General features: G+C 43.7%; 1 protein-coding gene across 6 annotated transcripts in view; it reads left to right on the plus strand.

Annotated features, from left to right (window-relative positions):
• LOC115203754 (spectrin alpha chain, non-erythrocytic 1) overlaps positions 1-26,897 on the plus strand; it is an 83,872-nt gene extending 56,975 nt beyond the window's left edge. For 3 of the 6 annotated variants that reach the window (XM_029768715.1, XM_029768711.1, XM_029768714.1), the window contains 29 exons: positions 9,329-9,433; positions 9,626-9,658; positions 9,772-9,807; positions 10,733-10,780; positions 11,923-12,014; positions 12,319-12,463; positions 12,729-13,010; positions 13,152-13,349; positions 13,882-14,132; positions 14,368-14,530; positions 15,389-15,403; positions 17,979-18,110; positions 18,367-18,504; positions 18,977-19,081; positions 19,469-19,677; positions 19,812-20,054; positions 20,294-20,525; positions 20,699-20,858; positions 21,018-21,094; positions 21,228-21,437; positions 21,516-21,812; positions 22,032-22,144; positions 22,864-22,881; positions 24,961-25,015; positions 25,106-25,302; positions 25,483-25,536; positions 25,723-25,869; positions 26,121-26,268; positions 26,525-26,897. In XM_029768715.1, coding sequence (XP_029624575.1) covers positions 9,329-9,433; positions 9,626-9,658; positions 9,772-9,807; positions 10,733-10,780; positions 11,923-12,014; positions 12,319-12,463; positions 12,729-13,010; positions 13,152-13,349; positions 13,882-14,132; positions 14,368-14,530; positions 15,389-15,403; positions 17,979-18,110; positions 18,367-18,504; positions 18,977-19,081; positions 19,469-19,677; positions 19,812-20,054; positions 20,294-20,525; positions 20,699-20,858; positions 21,018-21,094; positions 21,228-21,437; positions 21,516-21,812; positions 22,032-22,144; positions 22,864-22,881; positions 24,961-25,015; positions 25,106-25,302; positions 25,483-25,536; positions 25,723-25,869; positions 26,121-26,268; positions 26,525-26,650 — 4,029 coding nt within the window. In that variant the 3' untranslated portion in view covers positions 26,651-26,897. The remainder of the gene's footprint in view (positions 1-9,328; positions 9,434-9,625; positions 9,659-9,771; positions 9,808-10,732; positions 10,781-11,922; positions 12,015-12,318; positions 12,464-12,728; positions 13,011-13,151; positions 13,350-13,881; positions 14,133-14,367; positions 14,531-15,388; positions 15,404-17,978; positions 18,111-18,366; positions 18,505-18,976; positions 19,082-19,468; positions 19,678-19,811; positions 20,055-20,293; positions 20,526-20,698; positions 20,859-21,017; positions 21,095-21,227; positions 21,438-21,515; positions 21,813-22,031; positions 22,145-22,863; positions 22,882-24,960; positions 25,016-25,105; positions 25,303-25,482; positions 25,537-25,722; positions 25,870-26,120; positions 26,269-26,524) is intronic. The other 3 variants (XM_029768712.1, XM_029768717.1, XM_029768713.1) reach the window with 2 other exon arrangements.
• The last annotated feature ends 612 nt before the right edge of the window (positions 26,898-27,509 follow it).

Here is a 27,509-nt window from a genome sequence, read left to right on the forward strand (position 1 = left end):
CATCCGATGATACCCCCTGGACAGGGCCAAACAGGCGGGATATAACCCCACCCACAGCCCCCACACCACTAGAGGGATATCTTCAACCACCAACTTACCATCCTGAGACGAGGCAGAGTATAGCCCACAAAGATCTCCGCCACGGCACAACCCAAGGGGTGGCGCCAACCCAGACAGGAAGACCACGTCAGTGACTCAACCAACTCAAGTGACACACCCCTCCGAGGGACGGCATGGAAGAGCAGTGACTCAGCCCCTGTAATAGGGTTAGAGGCAGAGAATCCCAGTGGAGAGAGGGGAACCGGCCAGGCAGAGACAGCAAGGATGGTTCGGTTCTCCAGTGCCTTTCCGTTCACCATCACACTCCTGGGCCAGACTACACTCAATCATAGGACCTACTGAAGAGATGAGTCTTCAATAAAGACTTAAAGGTTGAGACCGAGTCTGCGTCTCTCACATGGGTAGGCAGACCATTACATAAAAATGGAGCTCTATAGGAGAAAGCCCTGCCTCCAGCTGTTTGCTTAGAAATTCTAGGGACAATTAGGAGGCCTGTGTCTTGTGACCGTAGCGTACGTGTAGGTATGTACGGCAGGAAAGTAGAGCATTGCAGTAGTCTAAAATAGAAGTAACAAAAGCATGGATTAATTGTTCTGCATCATTTTTGGACAGAAAATTTCAGCTTTTTGCAATGTTATGTAGATGGATCAAAGTTGTCCTTGAAAGTCTTGATATGTTCGTCAAAAGAGAGATCAGGGTCCAGAGTAACGCCGAGGTCCTTCAGTTTTATTTGAGACAACTGTACAACCATCAAGATTAATTGTCAGATTCAACAGAAGATCTCTTTGTTTCTTGGGACCTAGAACAAGCATCTCTGTTTTGTCTGAGTTTTTAAAAGTAGAACGTTTGCAGCCATCCACTTCCTTAAGTCTGAAACACAGGCTTCTAGCGAGGGCAATTTTGGAGCTTCACCATGTTTCATTGAAATGTACAGCTGTGTGTCATCCGCATAGCATGGAATTTAACATTGTTTTCGAATGACATCCCCAAGAGGTAAAATATATAGTGAAAACAATAGTGGTCCTAAAACGGAACCTTGAGGAACACCGAAATGTACAGTTGATTTGTCAGAGGACAAACCATCCACAGAGACAAACTGATATCTTTCCAACAGATAAGATCTAAACCAGGCAAGAACTTGTCCGTGTAGACCAATTTGGGTTTTCAATCTCTCCAAAAGAATGTGGTGATCGATGGTATCAAAAGCAGCACTAAGGTCTAGGAGCACGAGGACAGATGCAGAGCCTCTGTCTGACGCCATTAAAAGCTCATTTACCACCTTCACAAGTGCAGTCTCAGTGTTATGATGGGGTCTAAAACCAGACTGTAGCATTTCGTATACGTTGTTTATCTTTGGGAAGGCAGCTTTTTCCCCCAAAATTGAGAGGAATGGGAGAATCGATATCGGCCGATTTTTATTTATTTATTTCTTTTTTTTTTTTTTAATATCTATTTTTTATAATTTTTTTTTTATTTTTATTTTTATTATTATTATTTTTTTTATTATTATTATTTTTTTTATATATTTTCTGGGTCAAGGTTTGGCTTTTTCAAGAGAGGCTTTATTACTGCCACTTTTAGTGAGTTTGGTACACATCCGGTGGATAGAGAGCCGTTTATTATGTTCAACATAGGAGGGCCAAGCACAGGAAGCAGCTCTTTCAGTAGTTTAGTTGGAATAGGGTCCAGTATGCAGCTTGAAGGTTTAGAGGCCATGATTATTTTCATCATTGTGTCAAGAGATATAGTACTAAAACACTTGAGTGTCTCCCTTGATCTTAGGTCCTGGCAGAGTTGTGCAGACTCAGGACAACGGAACTTTGGAGGAATACGCAGATTTAAAGAGGAGTCCGTAATTTGCTTTCTAATGATCATGATCTTTTCCTCAAAGAAGTTCATGAATTTATTACTGCTGAGTGAAAGCCATCCTCTCTTGGGGAATGCTGCTTTTTAGTTAACTTTGCGACAGTTTCAAAAATACATTTAGCATTGTTCTTATTTTCCTCAATTAAGTTGGAAAAATAGGATAATCGAGCAGCAGTGAGGGCTCTTCGATACTGCACGGTACTGTCTTTCCAAGCTAGTCGGAAGACTTCCAGTTTGGTGTGGCGCCATTTCCGTTCCAATTTTCTGGAAGCTTGCTTCAGAGCTCGGGTATTTTCTGTATACCTGGGAGCTAGTTTCTTATGACAAATGTTTTTAGGAGTGCGACTGCATCTAGGGTATTGCGCAAGGTTATATTGAGTTCCTCAGTTGGGTGGTTAACTTATTTTTGTCCTCTGACGTCCTTGGGTAGGCAGAGGGAGTCTGGAAGGGCATCGAGGAACCTTTGGGTTGTCTGAGATTTTATAGCACGACTTTTGATGATCCTTGGTTGGGGTCTGAGCAGATTATTTGTTGAGATTGCAAACGTAATAAAATGGTGGACCGATAGTCCAGGATTATGAGGGAAAACATGAAAATCCACAACATTTATTTCATGGGATAAAACTAGGTCCAGAGTATGACTGTGGCAGTGAGTATGTCCGGAGACATGTTGGACAAAACCCACTGAGTCGATGATGGCTCCGAAAGCCTTTTGGAATGGGTCTGTGGACTTTTCCATGTAGAATATTAAAGTCACCAAAAATTATTATACACTACTCAAAAAAATAAAGGGAACACTTAAACAACACAATGTAACTCCAAGTCAATCACACTTCTGTGAAATCAAACTGTCCACTTAGGAAGCAACACTGATTGACAATAAATTTCACATGCTGTTGTGCAAATGGAATAGACAACAGGTGGAAATGATAGGCAATTAGCAAGACACCCCCAATAAAGGAGTGGTTCTGCAGGTGGTGACCACTTCTCAGTTCCTATGCTTCCTGGCTGATGTTTTGGTCACTTTTGAATGCTGGCGGTGCTTTCACTCTAGTGTTAGCATAAGACGGAGTCTACAACCCACACAAGTGGCTCAGGTACTGCAGCTCATCCAGGATGGCACATCAATGCGAGCTGTGGCAAGAAGGTTTGCTGTGTCTGTCGGCGTAGTGTCCAGAGCATGGAGGCGCTACCAGGAGACAGGCCAGTACATCAGGAGACGTGGAGGAGGCCGTAGGAGGGCAACAACCCAGCAGCAGGACCGCTGCCTCCGCCTTTGTTCAAGGAGGAGCAGGAGGAGCACTGCCAGAGCCCTGCAAAATGACCTCCAGCGGGCCACAAATGTGCATGTGTCTGCTCAAACGGTCAGAAACAGACTCCATGAGGGTGGTATGAGGGCCCGACGTCCACAGGTGGGGGTTGTGCTTACAGCCCAACACCGTGCAGGACGTTTGGCATTTGCCAGAGAACACCAAGATTGGCAAATTCGCCACTGGCGCCCTGTGCTCTTCACAGATGAAAGCAGGTTCACACTGAGCACATGTGACAGACGTGACAGAGTCTGGAGACGCCGTGGAGAACATTCTGCTGCCTGCAACATCCTCCAGCATGACCGGTTTGGCGGTGGGTCAGTCATGGTGTGGGGTGGCATTTCTTTGGGGGGCCGCACAGCCTGCCATTAGGTACCGAGATGAGATCCTCAGACCCCTTGTGAGACCATATGCTGGTGCAGTTGGCCCTGGGTTCCTCCTAATGCAAGACAATGCTAGACCTCATGTGGCTGGAGTGTGTCAGCAGTTCCTGCAAGAGGAAGGCATTGATGCTATGGACTGGCCCGCCCGTTCCCCAGACCTGAGTCCAATTGAGCACATCTGGGACATGTCTCGCTTTATTCCAGGTCTGGGAGGAGATCCCTCAGGAGACCATCCGCCACCTCATCAGGAGCATGCCCAGGCGTTGTAGGGTGGTCATACAGGCACGTGGAGGCCAAACACACTACTGAGCTTCATTTTGACTTGTTTTAAGGACATTACATCAAAGTTGGATCAGCCTGTAGTGTGGTTTTCCACTTTAATTTTGAGTGTGACTCCAAATCCAGACCTCCATGGGTTGATAAATTGGATTTCCATTGATTATTTGTGTGATTTTGTCAGCACATTCAACTATGTAAAGAAAAAAGTATTTAATAAGATTATTTCATTCATTCAGATCTAGGATGTGTTATTTTAGTGTTCCCTTTATTTTTTTGAGCAGTGTATTTGCTATGACTACAAGTTCCGATAGGAACTCAGTGAGGAACGCTGTATATGGCCCAGGAGGCCTGTAAACAGTAGCTATAAAAAGTGATTGAGTAGGCTGCATAGATTTCATGACTAGAAGCTCAAAAGACAAAAACGTCTTCTTTTTTTGTACATTGAAATTTGCTGTCGTAAATGTTAGCAACACCTATATCGACACAACCTGAAAGGCCGCTCAGCAAGGAAGAAGCCACTGCTCCAAAACCGCCATTAAAAAAGCCAGACTATGGTTTGCAACTGCACATGGGGACAAAGATTGTACTTTTTGGAGAAATGTCCTCTGGTCTGATGAAACAAAAATAGAACTGTTTAGCCAAAATGACCATCGTTATGTTTGGAGGAAAAAGGGGGGAGGCTTGCAAGCCGAAGAACCATCTCTCCTGCTTTTCTGCAGGAAGGACTGGTGCACTTAAAAAAATAGATGGCATCATGAGGGAGGAAAATGTTGTGGATATATTGAAGCAACATCTCAAGACATCAGTCAGGAAGTTAATGCTTGGTGGCAAATGGGTCTTCCAAATGGACAATGACCCTAAGCATACTTCCAATGTTGTAGCAAAATGGCTTCAGGACAACAAAGTTATGATATTGGAGTGGCCCACACAAAGCCCTGACCTCAATCCCATAGAAAATTTGTGAGCAGAACTGAATAAGCGTGTGCGAGCAAGGAGGCCTACAAACCTGACTCAGTTACACCAGCTCTGTCAGGAGGAACGGGCCAGAATTCACCCAGGTTATTGTGGGAAGCTTGTGTAAGGCTACCCAAAACATTTGACCCAAGTTAAACAATTTAAAGGCAATGCTACCAAATACTAATTGAGTGTATGTAAACTTCTGACCCACTGGGAATGTGATGAAAGAAATAAAAGCTTAAATAAATAATTCTCTCAACTATTATTCTGACATTTCACATTCTCTTTAAATAAAGTGGTGACCCTAACTGACCTAAGACAGGTATTTTTTTTTTTAAATGTCAGGAATTGTGAAACAGAGTTTAAATGTTTTTGGCTAAGGTGTATGTAAACTTATGACTTCAACTGTAAGTATTGTGATAATATCCTATCGTGGGGACCCTGGCAATTCCTAGCCCTAGGCTTTAGTGAACCAAAAAGCATTAAGAAAGCCTGTCAGTTGAACTCTGTTTAAAGTGCACTCCACTTGTAAGAGACAAGTTAGTGGTTGTAGAATATACAGTGCATTTGGAAAGTATTTAGACACCTAGGCTTTTTCCACATTTTGTTATGTTACAGCCTTACTCTAAAATGTATTTAAATTGTTTTTTTTCCCCTTATCAATCTACACACAATACCCCATAATGACAAAGCAAAAACATATTTTTTTGCAAATGTATTACAATAAAAAAAAACTGATACGACATTTCCATAAGTATTCAGACCCTTTACTCAGTACTTTGAAGCACCTTTGGAAGCGTTTACAGCCTTGAGTCGTGTTGGGTATTACGCTACAAGCTTGGCACACCTGTATTTGGGGAGTTTCTCCCATTCTTCTCTGCAGATCATCTCAGGTTGGATGGAGATCATCGCTGCACCGCTATTTTCAGGTCTCTCCAGAGATGTTCAATCGGGTTCCAGTCCGGGCTCTGGCTGGGCCACTCAAGGACATTCAGAGACTTGTCCCGAAGCCATTCATGCGTTGTCTTGGATGTGTGCTTAGGGTTGTTGTCCTGTTGGAAGGTGAACTTTCGCCCCCAATTCTGAGGTCCTGAGCACTCTGGAGCAGGTTTTCATCAAGGATCTCTCTGTACTTTGCTTCGTTCATCTTTCACTCGATCCTGACTAGTCTCCCAGTCCCTGCCTCTGAAAAACATCCCAACAGAATAAGGCTGTAGCGTATCAAATTTGGAAAAAGTCAAGGGGTCTGAATACTTTCTGAATGCACTGTACTATGTTTTAGACAGTATGAGGGTATTTTCTCATAAGAATCCCATCCATGCCTGGTAGTTCCTAGAGACCGTTAAACTGCTGATCTGTGGGTATTTGTGCCGGTCAATCAAAAAACAAACATTTTATGTATGGGAGCCGAATGCCGCCTTAGGAAATGGCTGACTTTTTACAGGCTCCTAACCAATTGTGCTATTTGTGTGTTTTCACATTATTTGTAACTTATTTTGTGCATAATGTTTCTGCCACTGTCTGTTATGACCAAAAAGAGCTTCTGGATATCAGTACCGCGATTACTCACCTCGATCTGGACGAAGATTTTTTCATTAATGAGTTGGACGTGGAAATTTTACTTCAGACACCGGACAAGGCCCAAATCCCCATAATTGGCATGAAGAAGAGAGATATTGGGGATGTTAGTCAGGGTGCTTTGTAAGGATCCGATGGTGAGTGGGTAATCCGTCTCTACCATCAGTCCTATTAGCCAACGTGCAATCATTGGATATTAAAATGGATGCACTCCGATCAAGACTACCCAACCAACGGGACATTAAACTGTAATATCTTATGTTTCACCGAGTCGTGGCTGAACGACGACATGGATAACATACAGCTGGCTGAGTTTTCCGTGCATCGGCAAGATAGAACAGCTGCCTCCAGTAAGACAAGGGGTGGCGGTTTGTGTCTATTTGTAAATAACAGCTGGTGCACGAAGTCTAATATTAAACAGGTCAACATTCACAAGGCCGCAGGGCCAGACTGATTACCAGGACGTGTACTCCGAGCATGCGCTGATCAAGTGTCTTCACTGACATTTTCAACCTGTCCCGGACCGAGTCTGTAATACCAACATGTTTCAAGCAGACCACCATAGTCCCCGTGCCCAAGAACACCAAGATAACCTGACTAAATGACTACCGACCCGTAGCACTCACATCTGTAGCTATGAAGTGCTTTGAAAGGCTGGTCATGGCTCACTTCAACACCATTATCCCAGAAACCCTATACTCATTCTCTATTGCACTCCAAACTGTCCTTTCCCACCTTGTCAAAAGGAACACCTACGTGAGAATGCTATTAATTGACTACAGCTCAGCGTTCAACACCATAGTTCCCTGAAAGCTCATCACTAAGCTAAGGACCCTGGGACTAAACACCTCCCTCTGCAACTGGATCCTGGACTTCCTGACCGGCCGCCTCCAGGTGGTAGGGGTAGGTAACAACACATCTGTCACGCTGTTTCTCAACACAGGGCCCCCTCGGGGGTGCGTGCTCAGTCTCCTCCTGTACTCCGTTCACCCATGGCCAAGCACGACTCCAACACCAAGTTTCTGACGACACAACAGTGGTAGGCCTGATCACCAACAACGATGAGACGGCCTATAGTGAGGAGGTCAGAGACCTGGCACTATGGTGCCAGTATAACAACCTCCCCCTCAATGTGATTAAGACAAAGATGATTGTGTACTACAGGAAAAGGAGGGCTGAGCACGCCCCATTCTCATTGACGGGATTGTAGTGGAGCAGGTTGAGAGCATCAAGTTCCTTGGTGTCCACATCACCAACAAACTATCATGGCCCAAACACACCAAGACAATCTTGAAGAGGGCATGACTACGCCTATTCCCCCTCAGGAGACTGAAAATATTTGGCATGGGTCCTCAGAGCCTCTAAGTTATACAGTTGCACCATCGAGAGCATCCTGACTGGTCGCATCACTGCCTGGTATGACAACTGCTCGACCTCCGACCGCAAGGCAGTACAGAGGGTAGTGTGTATGGCCCGGTACATCACTAGGGCCAAACTTCCTGCCATCCAGGACTTCTATACCAGGTGATGCCAGAGGGGGGGTACCAAAAATTGTCAGACTCCAGCCACCCTAGTCAGACTGTTCTTTCTGCTACCGCACAGCAAGTGGTACCGGAACGCCAAGTCTAGGTACAAGATTCTTCTAAACAGCTTCTACTCCCAAGCCATAAGACTCCTGAACAGCTAATCAAATGGCTTCTCGGACTATTTGCATTATGCTGCTGCTACTCTGTGTTTTATTATCTATACATAGTCACTTTACCTACATGTACACTACCTTTCAAAAGTTTGGGGTCAATCTTCCCTGAGCCTGTTCACTGTTGACGTTGAGACTGGTGTTTTGCGGGTACTATTTAATGAAGCTGCCAGTTGAGAATTTGAGGCATCTGTTTCTCAAACTAGACACTAATGTATTTGTCCTCTTGCTCAGTTGTGCACCGAGGCCTCCCACTCTTTCTATTCTGGTTAGAGCCAGTTTGTGCTGTTCTGTGAAAGGAGTAGTACACAGCATTGTACGAGATCTTCAGTTTCTTGGAATTTTCTCGCATGGAATAGCCTTCATTTCTCAGAACAAGAATAGACTGACGAGTTTCAGAAAAAGGTCTTTGTTTTTGGCCATTTTGAGCCTGTAATCGAACCCACAAATGCTGATGCTCCAGATACTCAAATAGTCTGAGGAAGGCCAGTTTTTATTGCTTCTTTAATCAGGACAACAGTTTTCAGCTGTGCTAACATAATTCCAAAAGGGTTTTCTTATGATCAATTAGCCTTTTTAAAATGATACATTTGGATTAGCTATTTCCAGCTACAATAGTCATTTACAACATTAACAATGTCTACACTGTATTTCTGATCAATTTTATGTTATTTTAATGGACAAAAAATTAGCTTTTCTTTCAAAAACAAGGACATTTCTAAGTGATCCAAACTTTTGAACGGTAGTGTACATATTAGCTAAATTACCTCGACTAACCGGTGCCCCCGCACATTGACTCTGTACCGGTACCCCCTGTATTGAGCCTCACTATTGTTATTTTATTGTTGCTCTTTAATTATTTGTTTTTATTTTTGGTTTATTTGAGTAAATACTTTCTTAACCAACAATGCGGTTTTAAGAAGAATAAGTGTTAAGGACTTGCCGGTAAGCATTTCACTAAGGTCTACACCTGTTGTATTCGGCGCATGTGACAAATAACATTTGATTTTACTCCAATTAGCTTCCATATTCCGGTTGCAGAGCCATTAATAATGTGTGCATACTAGAACACATGGGAATGTGACGTGCACTGCAGTCCTCCATAGTATATACCATACCCATCTCGACCAGTACCTTGGTGAATAAAATGTGTGTGAATTGTTTAGTGACGGTCTTTCTTCTCCTTGCGTGTCCACCAGGACCTGAAGGCCAACGAGTCTCGTCTGAGGGACATCAACAAGGTAGCATCTGAGCTGGAGTCTGAGGGCCTAATGGCGGAGGAGGCACACATGGTCCAAGCTCAGGTAATGTAGCCCGCTAATGCAGAGATATGTCATATTTCATTTGTCAAATATGAAAGCCTATGAAGCAATTGTTATTACGTGAGTATTTGTGTGAAAGTATTTTACATTGTTTGAAATATAGCAAAGGTATTCACTTTCCAGGTATATCAGTGTATAACATTTGTAACTTAACTTTTTTTTATTTTACTCCAGGAACAAGTAATGGTGGGTTCCGTTCCTGGCAAGGTAAAGACGACTCCTGAGTTTCAATACATTTTGATTTCATTAACAGTATAATGTATCTAGAATGTTTATTTCTGTCATGTATGTAACCCAAATTCCCCTCTTTGTTCCAACAGGATGATACCGATTCCAAAAATGCTTCACCATGGAAGGTACGAAAGTCTTGACCAATCAACATAGTCTCATGGATATCCAAACAAAGCATTTTGTCTCCCAAACTATATCCTTTTAGTCAGACCATGTCTTTTTTTTTTCCTCCATAAAAGATTAGACAGCATGTAGCCTGTCAATCTGGACTTGTCGTCATTTGAACCTGAGCATTATTGAACTGCATTGGGGTTTTGACACTGTCAAAAATATTTGAATGAACCTGAATCTTGGATTCATGCCCACTAATTCAGCCTTGTTCATAGGACCATGCATCAGTTAATGTAAGACGTACTTGTTAACAAACAAGAGATAAACAAATGAATGGAAGACCTGGCACTTACCACTCACCATTCAATATATTCTACTCTATATTTAGAAGTACTTTACTGTTCACTAGCTACTCTAGTGAACCTGTTTACTTGTTTACTCTAGCTACCCGTTTAAAAGGTATTGGTTTCATTGGGTAAACAAACGTGTAGGGTTATAAATAGGTCAAAATGACCTTTCTCATTATAGCTAAAACAGGTGAAAACACATAGCAGACACATGTTGACACACCCATAGATGGATTTAGCTAGAAGACGGTATTATATGCATCTTTGTTGACGCAGCCTACACATTAATCCAATATTAACTTTTGCTTTGAGCTGTAGTAACTTAGTCAGCGCTTAAGTTTCCGTCTCCACTGCATGTATGGTAATGGTGGTCCTTTGGTGGTTTGGGGCCTGCTGGTCTTCTATCGCCATGTTGATGGTGCCGGCTGTCTTTTGGGCAACAGTGTAAAGACATGGTCTGTCTTTACCCCCTGCTGTGCTAATATGGTTCCTCTCTTGACTGGTGTGGTGTTTTTGTCCCAATCCCCCTCCCTTCCTCCCCCCTTTTCCTGTCCTCCTTTCTGCTCTGATTTTTTTTCACCTTTGATTGTAGAATGTACGCTTGGCTGTTCAAACGACGGCTAACTTTAATACTATCAAGGTAAGATTTTTGAAGACTAGCCCCCCCACATCCCGCCCCCCTGCTCCCTCGCATTTGTCCTCCTGGCTTGTCTCATACCTGCATCGTGTTCGTTCTGGAGACTAACCCTTTCATCAACGTGGTCACCCTGTGGTTCCATTGTCTTGTCCATCATCAGTCTGGACTCTGTCCGTGTCTACAGTCCTTACGTCGTATTTTTGTTCTCATCATGTCGCCGATGTTATTGAATGGCCTTGTTTTCATTTGTCTCATCCCCCTCTCCTTTAACCATTGTTATTTGTTTTCGAAATGAAGGATGGCTGGTACAAAAGGCATTGAAAAATGCCTCAACACCATATTTTGTTACCCTAGCGTTTTGTCATTTCTTTCTCCATTGTTTCTCCATCCTGTGTATCGACATTCATCCATCTCCCAGTCTGACTTTCCATGTTCCTCGTTACCAACCCCTTTTATCCAACAGCCTCCTTTTACACCAGTCTGTCTATCAAACACACATGGAGCACAACCTGAATCAATGAGCACTTTACTGATTCACAATTTATATTCACAACTGATATCAGTTTAAGACCCTCATTGCTCAAGATTACCAGGATTGGGCTCCATTCCACTGGACTCCATTGTAACTCAGTCAATTCAGAGAAGTTCAAATTCATCTAATAAATTAAGTCATTTTGTTTTGATTCATTGAGTTGAAATGGAATTTATCCCAACCTGGAAGGATATGCAAACAAGAGTCTATATATCAAATAATATCCTGAAAATAAGTCATTTATCAATTCATTTACATTTACATTTAAGTCATTTAGCAGACGCTCTTATCCAGAGCGACTTACAAATTGGTGCATTCACCTATAATATCCAGTAGAACAACCACTTTACAATAGTGCATCTAATCTTTTAAAGGGGGGGGGGGGTTAGAAGGATTACTTTATCCTATCCCAGGTATTCCTTAAAGAGGTGGGGTTTCAGGTGTCTCCGGAAGGTGGTGGTTGATTTAAACATTCACTCAATTTAAATCGGCTAAATTGGAGCACTGGGTTCAAGAAACCTTGGCAAAGGCCTCATGGGAGTTATTGGATCCTGGAGAAGCTCTGTCTACCTCTGTGATCGGATGATAACGGTGTCCGGGGGTGTGTTTGTAGGAGCTGAACAACCGCTGGAGGTCCCTACAGCAGCTGGCTGAGGAGAGAAGCAACATGCTGGGGAGTGCCCACGAGGTGCAGAGGTTCCACAGGTACACACAACACACATCCATATAACATCTATGCATGCACACGCATATATATGGTCGCACACATCCACAGAAGGCATATGAAGTGCACATACACACTATGTTCAAACAGATGCTGAAAAAACCTGCACGTTAAAGTCTGCACACAGACATCTGTGTTTAAGGTGACATATGTATTAGCCCATGTAGGTTCCTGATGAAGACCAAGATCACCTCAAGGAGAAAGTTGGTGGACATTAATATTTAACACACTGAACAAAATGGCTGGTGTGAAATGAAAAACTAAATGGCTGCTTGTTTTCCTCAGGGATGCGGATGAGACCAAGGAGTGGATCGAGGAGAAGAACCAGGCCCTGAACACGGACAACTACGGCCACGACCTGGCTAGCGTTCAGGCTCTGCAGCGCAAACATGAGGGCTTTGAGAGAGACCTGGCCGCCTTGGGAGACAAGGTGAGCGGAAACACACACACACACACACACACACACTTTCAGTTGCCATTTAGATTAGCGGATGGTCAGTATTGATCAAAGTCTTGAAGATGAGGTGAGCAGAAACACACACACGCATGCATTGATCTACTGTGTCGATCGTCCTTCTTCAAGAAGATACTGCGTCTCAGTAAGAGCAGGACCATCCAAACACACAGGGACTAAAAAAAGGTTGAAGAAAGTAATAACCCTAGGCGGATCTTTGCCTTCCTCTCCCCTGTTCCAGGTGAAGTCTCTGGGGGAGACGGCGGAGCGTCTGATCCAGTCCCATCCGGAGGCTGTGGACGACATCCAGGAGAAGTGCACAGAGCTCAACACGGCCTGGAGCAGCCTAGTGGCGCGTGCCGACCAGCGCAAGGACAAGCTGGGCAACTCCCACGACCTGCAGCGCTTCCTCTCCGACTTCAGGGACCTGATGTCCTGGATTAACGGCATCCGAAGCTTGGTCTCCTCAGAGGAACTGGCCAAAGATGTGACCGGGGCTGAGGCCCTGCTGGAGAGACACCAGGTACTGGTATATGAGCACACATAGATGCACACACAAGCACTTGTACCGTCCATCCCATGTATCTTGTGGACACACCAGGTGAACCGATTCCACATATGGACACACACAAACATCTAGTCCATCCTCTCTCCCTCTTTCCAGGAGCACCGTACTGAGATCGACGCCCGTGCGGGCACTTTCCAGGCCTTTGAGCAGTTTGGCCAGCAGCTGTTGGCACGAGGCCACTACGCCAGTCCGGAGATCCAGCAGAAGCTGGAGGCCCTGGACCACGAGAGGGCCGACCTGGAGAAGGCCTGGGTCCAGAGGCGCATGATGCTCGACCAGTGCCTGGAGCTCCAGGTTGGAGACACGCATGCACAGACAGACACATTCATTCAATCATTAACACTGTAGAACAAACTATGAAACGGCACTTGCCTCCATACACACACCAAGCTCGCAAATCGGCAATGTTTGACCATAAGTTAGTTAAATTAATTTAAGTAAATGAAATTACACAGCATAAAACCTCAATAAAAATATATTTTTTAAATGATGCAGTCTTAGAAACCCCCCTGTTGTTTACCTTCTGGGGCACAAAAGGGTGGCAGATCATTCCTTAAGCCTTGCAAAAACAAACACCTCGTCTCAGTGGCTTTTGGTTATTTAAACTTAAGGACATGTTCGTGTGTCTACGTTAGTTTAGGTTCATTTGCTCCAGACTTGACAGTGTGCCTTTGATGAACTAGGCCTAATCTAGTTTGTGTGCTGCCAACCAATGGAATAAAAATGTATTAATTATACTACACACAACCTCGAGACGACGTCAATTACTAGCCTAGCCAGTATACAACTTATCCTAGTGAGTAATCTCTCTCCACTCCTCCCTCAGCTGTTCAACCGTGACTGTGAGCAGGCTGAGAATTGGATGGCAGCGCGCGAGGCCTTCCTGGCCAGCGACGACAAGGGCGACTCCCTGGACAGCGTGGAGGCCCTCATCAAGAAACACGAGGACTTTGACAAGGCCATCAATGTGCAGGAGGAGAAGATCGCTGCCCTGCAGTCCTTTGCTGACCAGCTGGTTGGTGCTGACCACTACGCCAAGCCTGAGATCTTCAAACGTCGTAACGAAGTCCTGGACAGGTCACTCTAGCTTTCTCTTTAGATGACCATCTGTGCAACTTTGCATATGTGTATCTGTTAGCATTATTCCGTTACCATGGAATTGGCCACTGAGACTTTAAAATATATGGTTTGTTAAACTTTGAAATCAATGGTTTTTGTTTGGCATACTTTTTAAAGTCTCAGCGTAATTCCATTACCATGGAATTGCCCTAGTGTAACTGTGCCTGCCTGCGTTTGTCCTCCCGGTCTGTAGGTGGCGCCGTCTGAAGGCCCAGATGATTGAGAAGCGTTCCAAGCTGGGCGAGTCCCAGACCCTGCAGCAGTTCAGCCGTGATGTGGATGAGATTGAGGCCTGGATCAGCGAGAAGCTGCAGACGGCCACCGACGAGTCCTACAAGGACCCCACCAACATCCAGGTACAGGATTGGCTAAGAATATCACAATGACAGGCTCCATCCTTGGAGTTTCAAGGCTGAACCATAGAGATGGATTGTGGGCACACTTGCCACAAAAGACAGATAGCAATCGGTAGCGCCATGGAGGGCTTTCAGCATGGGACGTACACCCTCTAACCATCTCTATAGGCTTCCCCTAAGCCCCCTAACCACTGATCTAGGGTCAGTTTACCCTACCCAATAACCATTGATAGGATAACAAATATCTGATTCTCTGTCAGTGGATAGGGGCAACTTTTTTTGATTCTTGTCAGATGAAATACTTTGACTTGATCAAAAGATCATGATCAAATAATGACTTGAAACACCCTTTTTTCTGAATTTCTGCTGAACCCACCCCAAATCTAACAGTTTAACCTTAAAATTGATAAATGTCGATTTTTACATCAACAAATAACCTTGAATTCATATTAAAACCCATAAATACATTTACTCTAACATTTTTTTTTTCAAATCATCTTTGTCAAACATTTGTATGTTGCCATAATTCTATACTGTATTTTTTTTTAGACATGTATTTATTTAAAAATGTTGGCAACCCCACTGTAATTCCTCCACAACCTGAACTACAAGGCTTTTTATTTTGGTTTCAAAAGATGGTAAACTGATTTTGGGGGAGGGTGAGCGAGTGTTTTGTTAATATAAGTTAATTTACATCTAACTTGTCAGTGGTTTCAATACTGCAGTTTTAATACTGTGTAAATGTATTGTTGCTCCCTGTTAATGACTATAATGCCCCCTTACCTGTTCCTACTGAACCAACCCCCATGTGTGTCTATATGGGACTGAATCTCTCCTCTGTTTTTGTCTCGTTTATAGTTGTCCAAGCTGCTGGTAAGTTGAGTAGTGTGTCTGCTAAACTAACACCCAAAGTAGGTTTTCTGTCGCCTTGTCTGTTGTAGACACGTGTGTAGAATGCCGTCCCGTATTTTACGTGTTCATCTGCACTCGCAAGTGCCCGCTTTTTTTTTTGTATGGGTTTCATACATGTCTTCATTTTCCCCCATCTTGTGCCATCATTGCACATGTTTGTATATGACTGCAGTTGTTTCCATGTTAGCAAATGTCACTTCTTTTTGTTGCTGGTTGTGGCTTCTATATTATAATTTTTTTGTCTGCAGTTAGGTCATCTTCAAACTTGCTCCACATATTGTTGCTTTTTTTGTAAAAAAAATATTCCTATAAATCTTGCCAAATGTATTTAAACATGAGAGAGAGAGATTAATGTGCCTTGCCTTTTTTTAAGCTAGCCGCATTCATAGTTGTAACCAAAAACCACACTTTAGCAGCAAACACAGTAACATCAAGGATAGCTCCGACACCTCGCATAAGTGGTTTTTGTCTGCTCTCTACCTCTCTCAATCTCTGGTTATGTAAAAGCAAAGTGTGGAATGAGTTTTTAAAAGACCGTCTCATCTTGTAGGTATCTTCAAAAATATATTTTGTCGCGGCCCCGTTGTGGGTCCGTTCCATCTCCATTTTGTTTGTCACCTTGGTGTGTCTTGTCCTGTAGAAGTCAGTCCGACACATTGTCTGTCCTCATTTGGTGGTGTTTGAACTTTTTTTTTACCTTGTCAGAATTACATGGCCATTATTGAATAGAGGAGAATCATAGCCAATTTTGAGTCCTCGAGAGACTTTTTACAACTGGAAAATGTAGCATTGGTTTCATCAACTGCATACACGTATCAACTGCGTTTTGGCCATTTGCCGGTGGAAATTTACTTTAGGACATCAGACATGACAATGACAGTAATGCATACTAATAGTTAACTAACGAGATAACCAGCCAAAACTACACTGTTTTTTGAATTGGCTATCTAGTTAGTCTGTTTTACCTGCTGAGCAATTTACTCTCTACTCTCTTTCTCTCCTGTGGCAACGGCCCACTGGCACACACCATTACTCTTTCATGATTTTCATTGCTGACCAAAAATCTAGAACTGGGCAAATAACTCACTAGCTATTATTATGAACAAATGTGCAAACGCAGCTAAGCTCGCTTTGATCTCAAAAACACATCTCGTGAATGCATGATTGAAAGACTGCTCGTGCCTGTCAATGCAGGCCTACAATAATTATACTCCAATGCAATCTGCAGAGATTGGGAGGACAGTGAGCAAAACATTGCATCCAGTTATGATCGGAGTAGCCTAAATGTTTGATATTGTGAATAATTTATTTTTTATACTTGTTCAAACTGAAATCTATAATCTGCTAGTCCAACATTTTATTTTACTTGCCCCAGGCAAGCGGACAACCGTTAATGTCGAGCCCTGCATAATCAATAGCCCCAAATAGGAGATATTCACTCTCCACGCACAAACATAAACATGTGTGAAAAAGGACTGACACTTATGAGGCGTATTGTAAAAAGTGCTATTCTAATATATACAGTGCCTTCGGAAAGTATTCAGACCCCTTGACTTTTTCCACATTATTACTTTACAGCCTTATTATAAAATGGATTTAAAAAATAATAATCCTCAGCAATCTACACACACTACCCCATAATGATGAAGCGAAATAGGTTTTTAGAAATGTTTGCAAATGTATTACAAATAAAATAAAACAGGCCCTGTATTCAGACCCTCTGCTATGAGACTCAAAATTGAACTCAGGTGCATGTATCCTTGATGTTTCTGCAACTTGATTGGAGTCCACCTGTGGTAAATTCAATTGATTGGACATGATTTGGAAAGGCACACACCTGTCTATATAAGGTCCCACAGTTGTCAGAGCAAAAACCAATTCAAAGGAATTGTCCGTAGAGCTCTGAGACAGGATTGTGTCGAGGCACAGATCTGGGGAAGGGTACCGAAGCATTGAGAGGATCTGCAGAGAAGAATGGGAGAAAATCCCTAAATACAGGTGTGCCAAGCTTGTGGTGTCATACCCAAGAAGACTCAAGGTTGTAATTGCTGCCAAAGGTGCTTCATCAAAGTACTGAGTAAAGGGTCTGAATACTAATGTGAATGTGTTTTTTTTGTTGTTTTTTTAATGTAAAAAAATGTCTAAACAATTTTTGCTTTGTCATTATGGGGTGTTGTGTGTAGATTGATGAGTGGGGGGGGAAACAATTGAATCCATTGTAGAATAAGGCTGTAACGTAACAAAGTGGAGAAAGTCAAGGTGTCTGAATACTTTCCAAATTCACTGTATACTTTGCCTCCTTATTTGAATGCACTTATTCTATAGAAGAGCATCTGCTAAATGACTAAATTACCTTTTCAATTGTACATCAACCCTTACCAACACGTATCTAAGTAGCCTACCGGATTGTGTTTTCACACAATCCAAGGGAAGATGTCACCCATCCAGCACCAACCCACTGGCTCTCTATACTCCATGGTTCTCACTCCCTCTCTCTCCCCCATCTCTTCCCTCCTTCCCCTGCCTGCGCTCACAGAGTAAGCACCAGAAGCACCAAGCCTTCGAGGCGGAGCTGCACGCCAACGCAGACCGCATCCGTGGGGTCATCGACACAGGAAACGCCCTCATCCAGAGAGGGGCCTGCGCCGGCAGTGAGGACGCAGTTCAGGTACACACACAGTTTCTAAACATCTTACTTGTCCTATACACACACCTTATAATTGTAAGTATAAATATGTTCTTTACATACACATACAAAGCCACTTCAAGGACAAAAGCCTTTGAGAAAAACATGGTGATCACATTGCAGACAAATGTTAAATACATTCTCTTTCTATGCCATTCAAGCAACGTGAACTGATTCTTGCCTTGTTCAACATCTACTGTTTTTGTCAGTAGTCCTAAACTGTGCGTGTGTTCTTTAGTCGCGTCTCGGTGCCCTGGATGAGCAGTGGCAGTTCCTGGTGAACAAGTCAGCAGAGAAGAGCCAGAAGCTCAAGGAAGCCAACAAGCAGCAGAACTTCAACACTGGCATCAAGGACTTTGACTTCTGGCTATCTGAGGTAAAAACAAATGACAAAAAAATAATAAAAACATCTAGATGTAAAAATTAGATCACTTTCGTGAAAGGTTCCCATCCACCACACAATTCTCAAAGTTAAAGATGCTGATATTTGGTTTATCATGAGAAAGCATGTACTCAGTACTAAAAACCCTGATGTTTAATAGGATTTATCTGAGACCTGCACAGATAGTCAGTAAGATTAGAAAAGGAGAGGTTTGATTTGCTGAACAGACACCCAAAAAGACATCACCTCTGAGTTTGTTTCCAGCCATTTAGTTAATGTTAGACGGATTTTAAATGGGCTTAAAATAGTTGGATTTGACGCGTTAACTCGTTCACCTACCTGTGCTATAGTAAAAATAAAAGATGCTGAGAAATCATTTTGGGGAAAATGCTCTCTGAAAACAAAGATGATGAGGAACTACCGTTCACTAAATTATTTTTGTTTCCTCTCTTGTTTTTCTCTGCAGGTCGAGGCCCTTCTTGCCTCTGAGGACTATGGCAAAGACCTGGCCTCAGTCAACAACCTGCTGAAGAAACACCAGCTTCTGGAAGCCGACATCTCTGCTCATGAGGTAATGTATCCTACGTCCACATATCTCACTGTTAAACTACAGCCACCACCATCATGGGACTGAGCTTCTTCAGTTGGACCAGGGGAAGGCCTCGTCTGAAAATGGCTGAATGATAGTCTGGCCTCAGCTGGGGTCCTTGATGTACTTAATGTTAGAAATGCTATATGTGAAATCCGTTATCTGTACACTTCCGTGTTAAATGATGACTGGCTGAAAGGTGACACTGCCTCAGTTTGGTTCGACATTGAAACCTCTGGTCAAGCGTCGGATATTGAACTTATCATTCTTACATAACGTCTGGCTTTTAATGTTTTTCGTACAAATCACTAAAGATCTCCACCAGTACGGGCTTGAGCTTTGCGTTGAATGTCTTCCGTCTGTCTACAGGATCGCCTGAAGGACCTGAATGGCCAGGCCGACAGCCTGACGGCCAGCACAGCCTTCGACCCCACCCAGGTCAAGGACAAGCGCAACGCCGTCAACGGACGCTTCGCCAAGATCAAGAGCATGGCTGCCGGCCGCCGCGCCAAGCTCAACGAGTCTCACCGCCTGCACCAGTTCTTCAGGGACCTGGACGATGAGGAGTCTTGGATAAAGTAAGAGCGCCCCCTGGAGTTGTGGAGGAATGGATGCAAGATAATGTCTTGGAGGGTTGTTGAGACATTGAGGTCAATTACTAACACACTCGCTCTCTTTTCTTTCTCTCTTCGTCTCTTTAATCTCCATTCAGAGAAAAGAAATTGCTAGTGAGTTCGGAGGACTATGGACGTGATTTGACAGGAGTGCAGAATCTGAGGAAGAAACACAAGAGGCTGGAGGCTGAGCTGGGGGCCCACGAGCCAGCCATCCAGTCTGTGCAGGACACTGGGAAGAAGCTGTCTGATGACAACACCATCGGCCAGGAGGAGATTGAGCAGAGGCTGGGCCAGTTTGAGGAGCACTGGACGGAGCTGAAGGACCTGGCTGCAGCAAGGTGAGACTGGACACACACACGCACACACAGGTACATTTTGATACACATACACTAACAGACACACATTCTGACTAACGCGCACACATTCTGACACACATATTCTGATACTATCGTAATACTGGTATCGTCCCAGCCCAATCTGATACAAACACAAATGAACATGCTCACCACACACAGGTGAAACACCATTATCTTAGGCATTCGTTGATAATGTTGTTTTTTTGTGTATGTGTGATCAGGGGACAGAGGCTGGAGGAGTCGCTGGAATATCAGCAGTTTGTTGCGAATGTTGAAGAGGAGGAAGCCTGGATTAACGAGAAGCTGAATCTGGTGGGAAGCGAAGACTACGGGGATACCCTGGCCGCAGTGCAGGGCCTGTTGAAGAAGCATGAGGCGTTTGAGACTGACTTCACCGTGCACAGGGACAGAGTGAATGATGTGTGTTCCAACGGAGACGAGCTCATCAACAAGGTACGTCTCAGCCAAACACATTCTATGTTATGACTAAGAGACCAGGTACCAAATGAACGTGTTGACACTTTATTTAAAACATTTTACAATTTACACTTTCACTAGACTGGCTGTTGTCCCAGACTCATTTTAAATGCATATTGTGTGTGTCTGTGTCCCTGTCCCTTAATTAGAACAACCACCACGTGGACAGCATCTCAGCCAAGATGACGTCCCTGCGGGGCAAGGTGTCTGAGCTGGAGAGGGCCGCTGCCATGAGGAAAGCCAAGCTGGACGAGAACTCTGCCTTCCTGCAGTTCAACTGGAAGGCTGACGTGGTGGAGTCCTGGATCGGTACGTGACAGGGGGTTCTCAATAATACTGTTACTGTTGTGTTCAGTCTTTAAACTCATCAGTTTCTTGAGGGTGAACTAACTTGAAGTTTTCACAAAAGATGAAAGGATGTGTATTTGAGTGCATTATTCAATCTGTACGGTCTGGTTGTTTGTGCAGGTGAGAAGGAGAACAGCCTGAAAACTGATGACTACGGAAGAGATCTCTCCTCTGTGCAAACGTTGCTCACTAAGCAGGTACGGTGTAGCAATGTGTATCTCCCAAATGAGTGATGCCACGGCCGCCATTTTCTGCCAGAAAGCTCACCACACATCAGCTAGACACATTCTCCCATGCCTCATTTTCCTTCTTCCCTCCTCGGGTCTACAGGAGACGTTTGACGCTGGTCTTCAGGCCTTCCAGCAGGAGGGCATAACCAACATCACGGCCCTCAAGGACCAGCTGCTGGCGGCCAAGCACGTCCAGTCCAAGGCCATTGAGGCCCGCCACGCCGCCCTCATGAAGCGCTGGAACCAGCTGCTAGACAACTCACAGGCTCGCAAGAAGAAGCTGCTGGAGGCCCAGGATCACTTCAGGAAGGTAGGATATCTTAATGACTACAATTGGTGTTCATATTATGGTCCGTCAAACCTCACTGAATCGAGCCCTCCCCCCCAGGTGGAAGACCTGTTCCTGACCTTTGCCAAGAAGGCATCGGCCTTCAATAGCTGGTTTGAGAATGCAGAGGAGGACCTGACGGACCCGGTGCGCTGCAACTCGCTGGAGGAGATCCGGGCTCTGCGCGATGCTCACGAGGCCTTCCGCTCGTCGCTGAGCTCGGCGCAGGCTGACTTCAACCAGTTGGCTGAGCTGGACCGGCAGATTAAGAGTTACCAGGTGGTGTCCAACCCCTATACCTGGTTCACCATGGAGGCCCTGGAGGAGACCTGGAGAAACCTGCAGAAGATCATCAAGGTGAAGAGGGGTGGGAGGTAGCCTGGTCCCAGATCTGTTTGTGCTGTATCTCCAACAGGGTGGGAAATTAACACTTGCCACATGTGGGTAGATTTTCAGTAGCCACGTTGGCGGGTGATCACACAGAGCATTTGGGAAACATTTATTTTAATACAGAGGGGAATCTGCATTTTGTCTGGGAAGCACTTCATTCATTCATTCATCCATCCATCTATATAGGAACGAGAGCTAGAGTTGCAGAAGGAGCAGAGGAGGCAGGAGGAGAACGACAAGTTGCGGCAGGAGTTTGCGCAGCATGCTAACGCATTCCACCAGTGGCTGCAGGAGACCAGGTAGGGTCTGGATCTGTTGTGCTAGGAAGGCAGTGCACTCGCTATTTGATATATTGGTATATTCTAGGAATAGGATGGGAGAATGTTAATATCATTCCATTTTAAAATCCAAATGAATGTACAAGTATCACCTTACCCAATAAGAAATCAATGGAGCTACCTGGACTTTAAATGTGCATGCTACTCAGAAATGTATGTCCTGTCTTTCTCTGCCACTTTGTTGTTCTCTGGCCATAGAGAACGTGGTGCTATTCATCGGAGCGACGAGTGAACAGGTTGCAGATAGATTTGTTTGAAACTGACATGGTGCTCTACTCCACCAGAGACAGTTTTGTCTATTGTACACAACACACTTCTGTCTGCAATGCTCTGAATGTTTTTCCTCACTGAATAGGCCACAGGCAAAGCATGATTTGTGTATTTTGGATTGTGGGTGGATGGATGGGGAGTACTGTTACAACTTCTACACAACCACACAAGTGATCTGTGAATGTTTCATACTGAAAACGGATCATACTGCAGATGTACCTGTGCTCACACTGTATTTCTGTGTTTGTTAGAGGGCAATCATGCAATGACCATTGTGCCCCTGCCTAGTGTTTCTAACCATTGTCTCTTTCTCTCTCTCCCCCACACCCCCCCCCCCCCACACCCCTTTCCCACTTTTTCCCTCTCTTGCTGCTACCTCGCTGATGCTTGGGAATCACTTTGCTTATCAGGACGTATCTTCTGGATGGGTTAATATCACATTTTACTGTCTTGTGTGTGTTTGTGTGTCTGACTGTGTGAGTTGGGTCAAATCAATATAATGCGAAGATGATGAAATCAAGGTCTGTGATCTGAAAGATGTGTAGATTGGAGTGATGGCGCTTTCCACAAATCAGGTTTGTTGATGAGCCACTGCAGGTTTGGTATCAAGTCGTGGAAAATTGTTGCATCATACATGTTGTTTACATAGAACCACCAGGTAACTGTCACCACGTGAAGAAATTGAAGGTAAAACTGGACCACTTTCACTTTAGGGAATCTATATATTGTGTACGCCCTTTATTTCTGTATGCCTTGTCCTTTTTTGTAAAATGTTTTCATTTTTGTATAATTTCCTTGTGTATGGTGCTCCCTTTTCTTATCTATTATTATTTACTCTCTTTTTAAATCCTCCTTCTCTGAATAGCATAGCTTATCGACGGGTTGTCCGTGTCTTTCAGTATGAAGTCAGTGATGATCTTTCCGGAAGGTCTTTTCCTTTCTCCTTTTTCTCCTATCATTACTTCCATCATGCCCTCTGGGTTGCGTGTCTTCATGCTCTTTTAAAACCCACCATTTGGGCTCGGTGTGCTCAGTTTCATCTACTAACCTTACTGCAATGTAGCTCGCTGAAACTAAGATCAACCTCATGATTGGTCTGCATACTCTTTTCAAGTCTGACTACATTGAGCACTGTTTTAAAGGAATGACTTTTGGGGGGGGGAAAATTATTTCACCAAATTCAGGGGTGGAAACTTCAAAACGCAGACACTGCACTTGAAACATTGTAATTTCTTTCTGAGCTGAATTTGTTACTTCATTCGCAACAGATTCAAAGTAAAATGTAGTTTCCAGCCCTGTGCACTGTAGCCCTAACCTCCATGGTATAGATTACCACAGCTATCAGTTGGCTTCTTTGGCATGGGTTGATTGGCTTTTTGCAAAGGCCTGTGTATTTGGGATTTCTTGTAGTTTTTCTTCGTACTTTTTGAGTCATTTTTCTACCATTTGAGGTAAGTCCAGTGCCATTTCTTGGGAAATGGATGGCTTTGAACATTTTGAGTGTAAGGAAACAGTTGTTCTTTTTACTACTGTTTTGTACTTCTGTTTCCCTACTTTTTTTAATTTACCAAATGTTTCCAGCCTTATGTTCTCTGAAATTTGAAGATGGTTTCATAAAAACATTTACTTTGCTTCTTTACAAAAATCATTGGTTATTTGTAAATTACAAGATTTGTTTGGAATCTCTTGAAACGCCACTGGTATATTCAAATGTATGAATTTGATCTTATTATTAAAATTAGAATGAATCATAGAGTAGGAATGAAGTTGGATCTGTGGTTAAGAATCCAAGGGTTCCTACCAGTGCTGGAAAAAGTACTCAATACTTGAGTAAAAGTAAAGAGACCTTTTTTATAGAAAATGACTCAAGTGAAAGTCACCCAGTAAAATACGACTTGAGTAAAAGTCTAAAAGTGTGGACTTTTAAATATACTTAAGTATCAGAAGTAAATTAAATTGCTAAATATACTTAAGTATCAAAAGTATAAACCATTTCAGATTCCTTAGATTAAGCAATCCAGATGACACAAATGTCTTTTTGACGAATATGCAGGGGCACACTCCAACACTCAGACATAATTTACAAACCAAGCATTTGTGTTTAGTGAGTCCGCCAGATCAGAGGCAGTAGGGATGACCAGGGATGTTCTCTTGTAAATCGGACCATTTTCCTGTCAAAATGTAACAAGTACTTTGGGTGTCAGGGAAAAAGTACATTATTTTTTACTTTGGAATGTAGTAAAGTAAAAGTTTTCAAAAATATAAAAAGTAAAGTACAGATACCCAAAATAACTGCTTAAGTAGTACTTTATTTTTACTTAAGTACTTTACACCACTGGTTCCTACTACCAAATTGGTGTGTGTGCAGACTGTGTGTATTTGTCTGAGACTGCGCGTATGTGACTGACTGGCTCACCTGATCTTGATGGCTATGGCATGTTGTTTATCCCAATATTTCATCAGCATAGAATTCTCCTCTCCCCTGACACTTGTGTATATACATCTAGGTCCTGTATGGTAGAAGAGTCCGGAACCTTGGAATCACAGCTTGAGGCAACCAAGGTAAGAAAGAAACCCTTGTCATTTATGCTGTAGACAACCATTTTGGCTGTTTCATTGCATAGCCTCACCTGTGTCACTCGCACTCTGTAGCGTAAGCACCAGGAGATCCGGGCCATGCGCAGCCAGTTGAAGAAGATAGAGGACTTGGGAGCGGCCATGGAGGAAGCCCTGATCCTAGACAACAAGTACACAGAACACAGCACGGTGGGCCTGGCCCAGCAGTGGGACCAGCTAGACCAACTAGGCATGAGGATGCAGCACAACCTGGAGCAGCAGATCCAGGCCAGGTCAGAGAGAGGGAGACGCACACGCAAGCATACACACACACACACACACACACACACAAAAACACATTCTTACACACTAAAAACTCCCATGTTGATAGCCCTTATAGATGTTCAAGCAGTAAACCTATTTTGGCCAAAGCGTTCCTTCATCCCTAATCTGGTCATATCTGTCCACTGCAGGAACACCACTGGAGTGACAGAGGATGCCCTGAAGGAGTTCAGCATGATGTTCAAGTGAGTGGTGGCCATTTTCACTGTACCTTTTGGTCATACCAAGTAGCTTAGGTGAAGGAACCAGGACAGTGTAGGGGGGAGAAAGGAGCTTGCAAGGCTGAAATGCAAAGAAGCTCTCCCTTTGCGCTTCGTTAGGTGAAGGAACTTAATAACCTTAACCATTTTCTCTTTCCCTTTGCTCCCCAGGCATTTTGACAAAGAGAAGTCTGGCCGTTTAAACCATCAGGAGTTCAAGTCGTGTCTGCGCTCGCTGGGTTACGACCTGCCAATGGTGGAGGAGGGAGAACCAGACCCCGAGTTTGAGTCCATCCTCGACACGGTCGATCCCAACAGGTCAGGAACCCGAGCTCTATTCGGATTCAGTCAACTTTACTTGGGGGTTTTCATCAGGCCAATCACTTGTTGGAATACTATTTGAAAAACAATTAAACCTTCCCAAGAATGTTACTTTATTATTACTCAGAATGGGTGTGTTAGTGGTTTGCCTCGTATTTTGATGTTTATATTTCTTTGATTCTTTGGGTTATGGCTTCCTTTCTTCAGCTGCTTTATTATGGCTAACTGGTTTTGTGTGTGTGTTCCAGGGATGGCAACGTGTCCTTGCAGGAGTACATGGCTTTCATGATCAGCCGCGAAACAGAGAACGTAAAGTCCAGCGAGGAGATTGAGAGCGCATTCCGAGCCCTCAGCGTCGATGCCAAGCCCTACGTCACCAAGGAGGAGCTCTACCAGGTACTTATACGCCGACCTTCCTTACACCACATTCTGACTCCAGGCTGTTTTTCAGTCACAGTGGCTATGGAAAAGAGGCTATTGAATAGGACCAGAATATTAATTATGAATATGAGCTGCAGCCATAAAAGTTGTGCATTTATAAATGGCTCTTAAATAACTTATCAAAACTTCAAAGTGCATAAAACCTCTGAGTGAAGAAATACCTGCCCATCTCCTAACTTACAATCTCTTCTTGTTTCTCCCCTTTTTTTAGAACCTGAGCAAGGAACAGGCAGACTACTGCATCTCGCACATGAAGCCCTACCTAGACAGCAAGGGCCGGGAAATGCCCTCTGCCTTCGACTTTGTTGAATTCACCCGCTCGCTTTTCGTCAACTGATCCCTTGCCTGCCAGTAACCGATCGGGATGCGTTTGCCGCACACAAATACACGTCTGAAACTAGAATACTCCATAGTTATCTGTACCTATATCTCTCACTCTTTGTGCTTAGCTGCCTAGTGAATCTGTCTCCATTTGAATGTTTTAGTGCTTTCGCTGGATTTAATAACCCATAGAGACGGTCTGCTGTAACATCACAATAAGGACTGTTGTGTGCTTAATAAACACTACTGGTTAGAACTGGAAACGTCTTCTCTGTACCTTTTTATTACAACATGAATCCACTTTTGTTTTAGTTCAGTATAAAAAGTAACAACCAATGGAGATCTGAATAACCAGTCTTCAGTACCTATGGAGTAATAAATAAATACACATTTGATGTTTCAACATCTCAAAAGCATTTTAACTCGTTTTTATTTATTTAACCAGGATAAGCCCATTGAGAGCCAGAGTCTCTTTTTCAAGGGAGACCTGGCCAAGAAGGCAGAAACAATCAATACATTACAGAATTAAAACATAGAACAATTCAACAACATCCAGCCTAAAAAAAAACATTTACACTCTTAACAGCCTTCCATCAAAAATATGTATTCATTCAGTGGCACTAACATATCTAGTTGTAGCATGGATTGTAGACTATTCCATGCCTCTAGTGCACATGACGAGAACGCAGTCTTGCCTAATACTGTAAATGTCCTGGGGAATATAAGCAACCAGCTAGCAGACCGGGTATGGTAACTGCTGGTGGTGAAGGAGACCAGACCACCGAGGGAGTTTACCAAAAAGGGTTTTGTAGATGAACATGTACAAATGTAGCTTTCTGCGCATATAAAGTGAAGTCCAACCCACCATTTGGTAC

The sequence above is a fragment of the Salmo trutta genome, chromosome 12 (genome assembly GCF_901001165.1).
Source record: "Salmo trutta chromosome 12, fSalTru1.1, whole genome shotgun sequence".
In the NCBI taxonomy this organism is placed as follows: Eukaryota; Metazoa; Chordata; class Actinopteri; order Salmoniformes; family Salmonidae; genus Salmo; species Salmo trutta.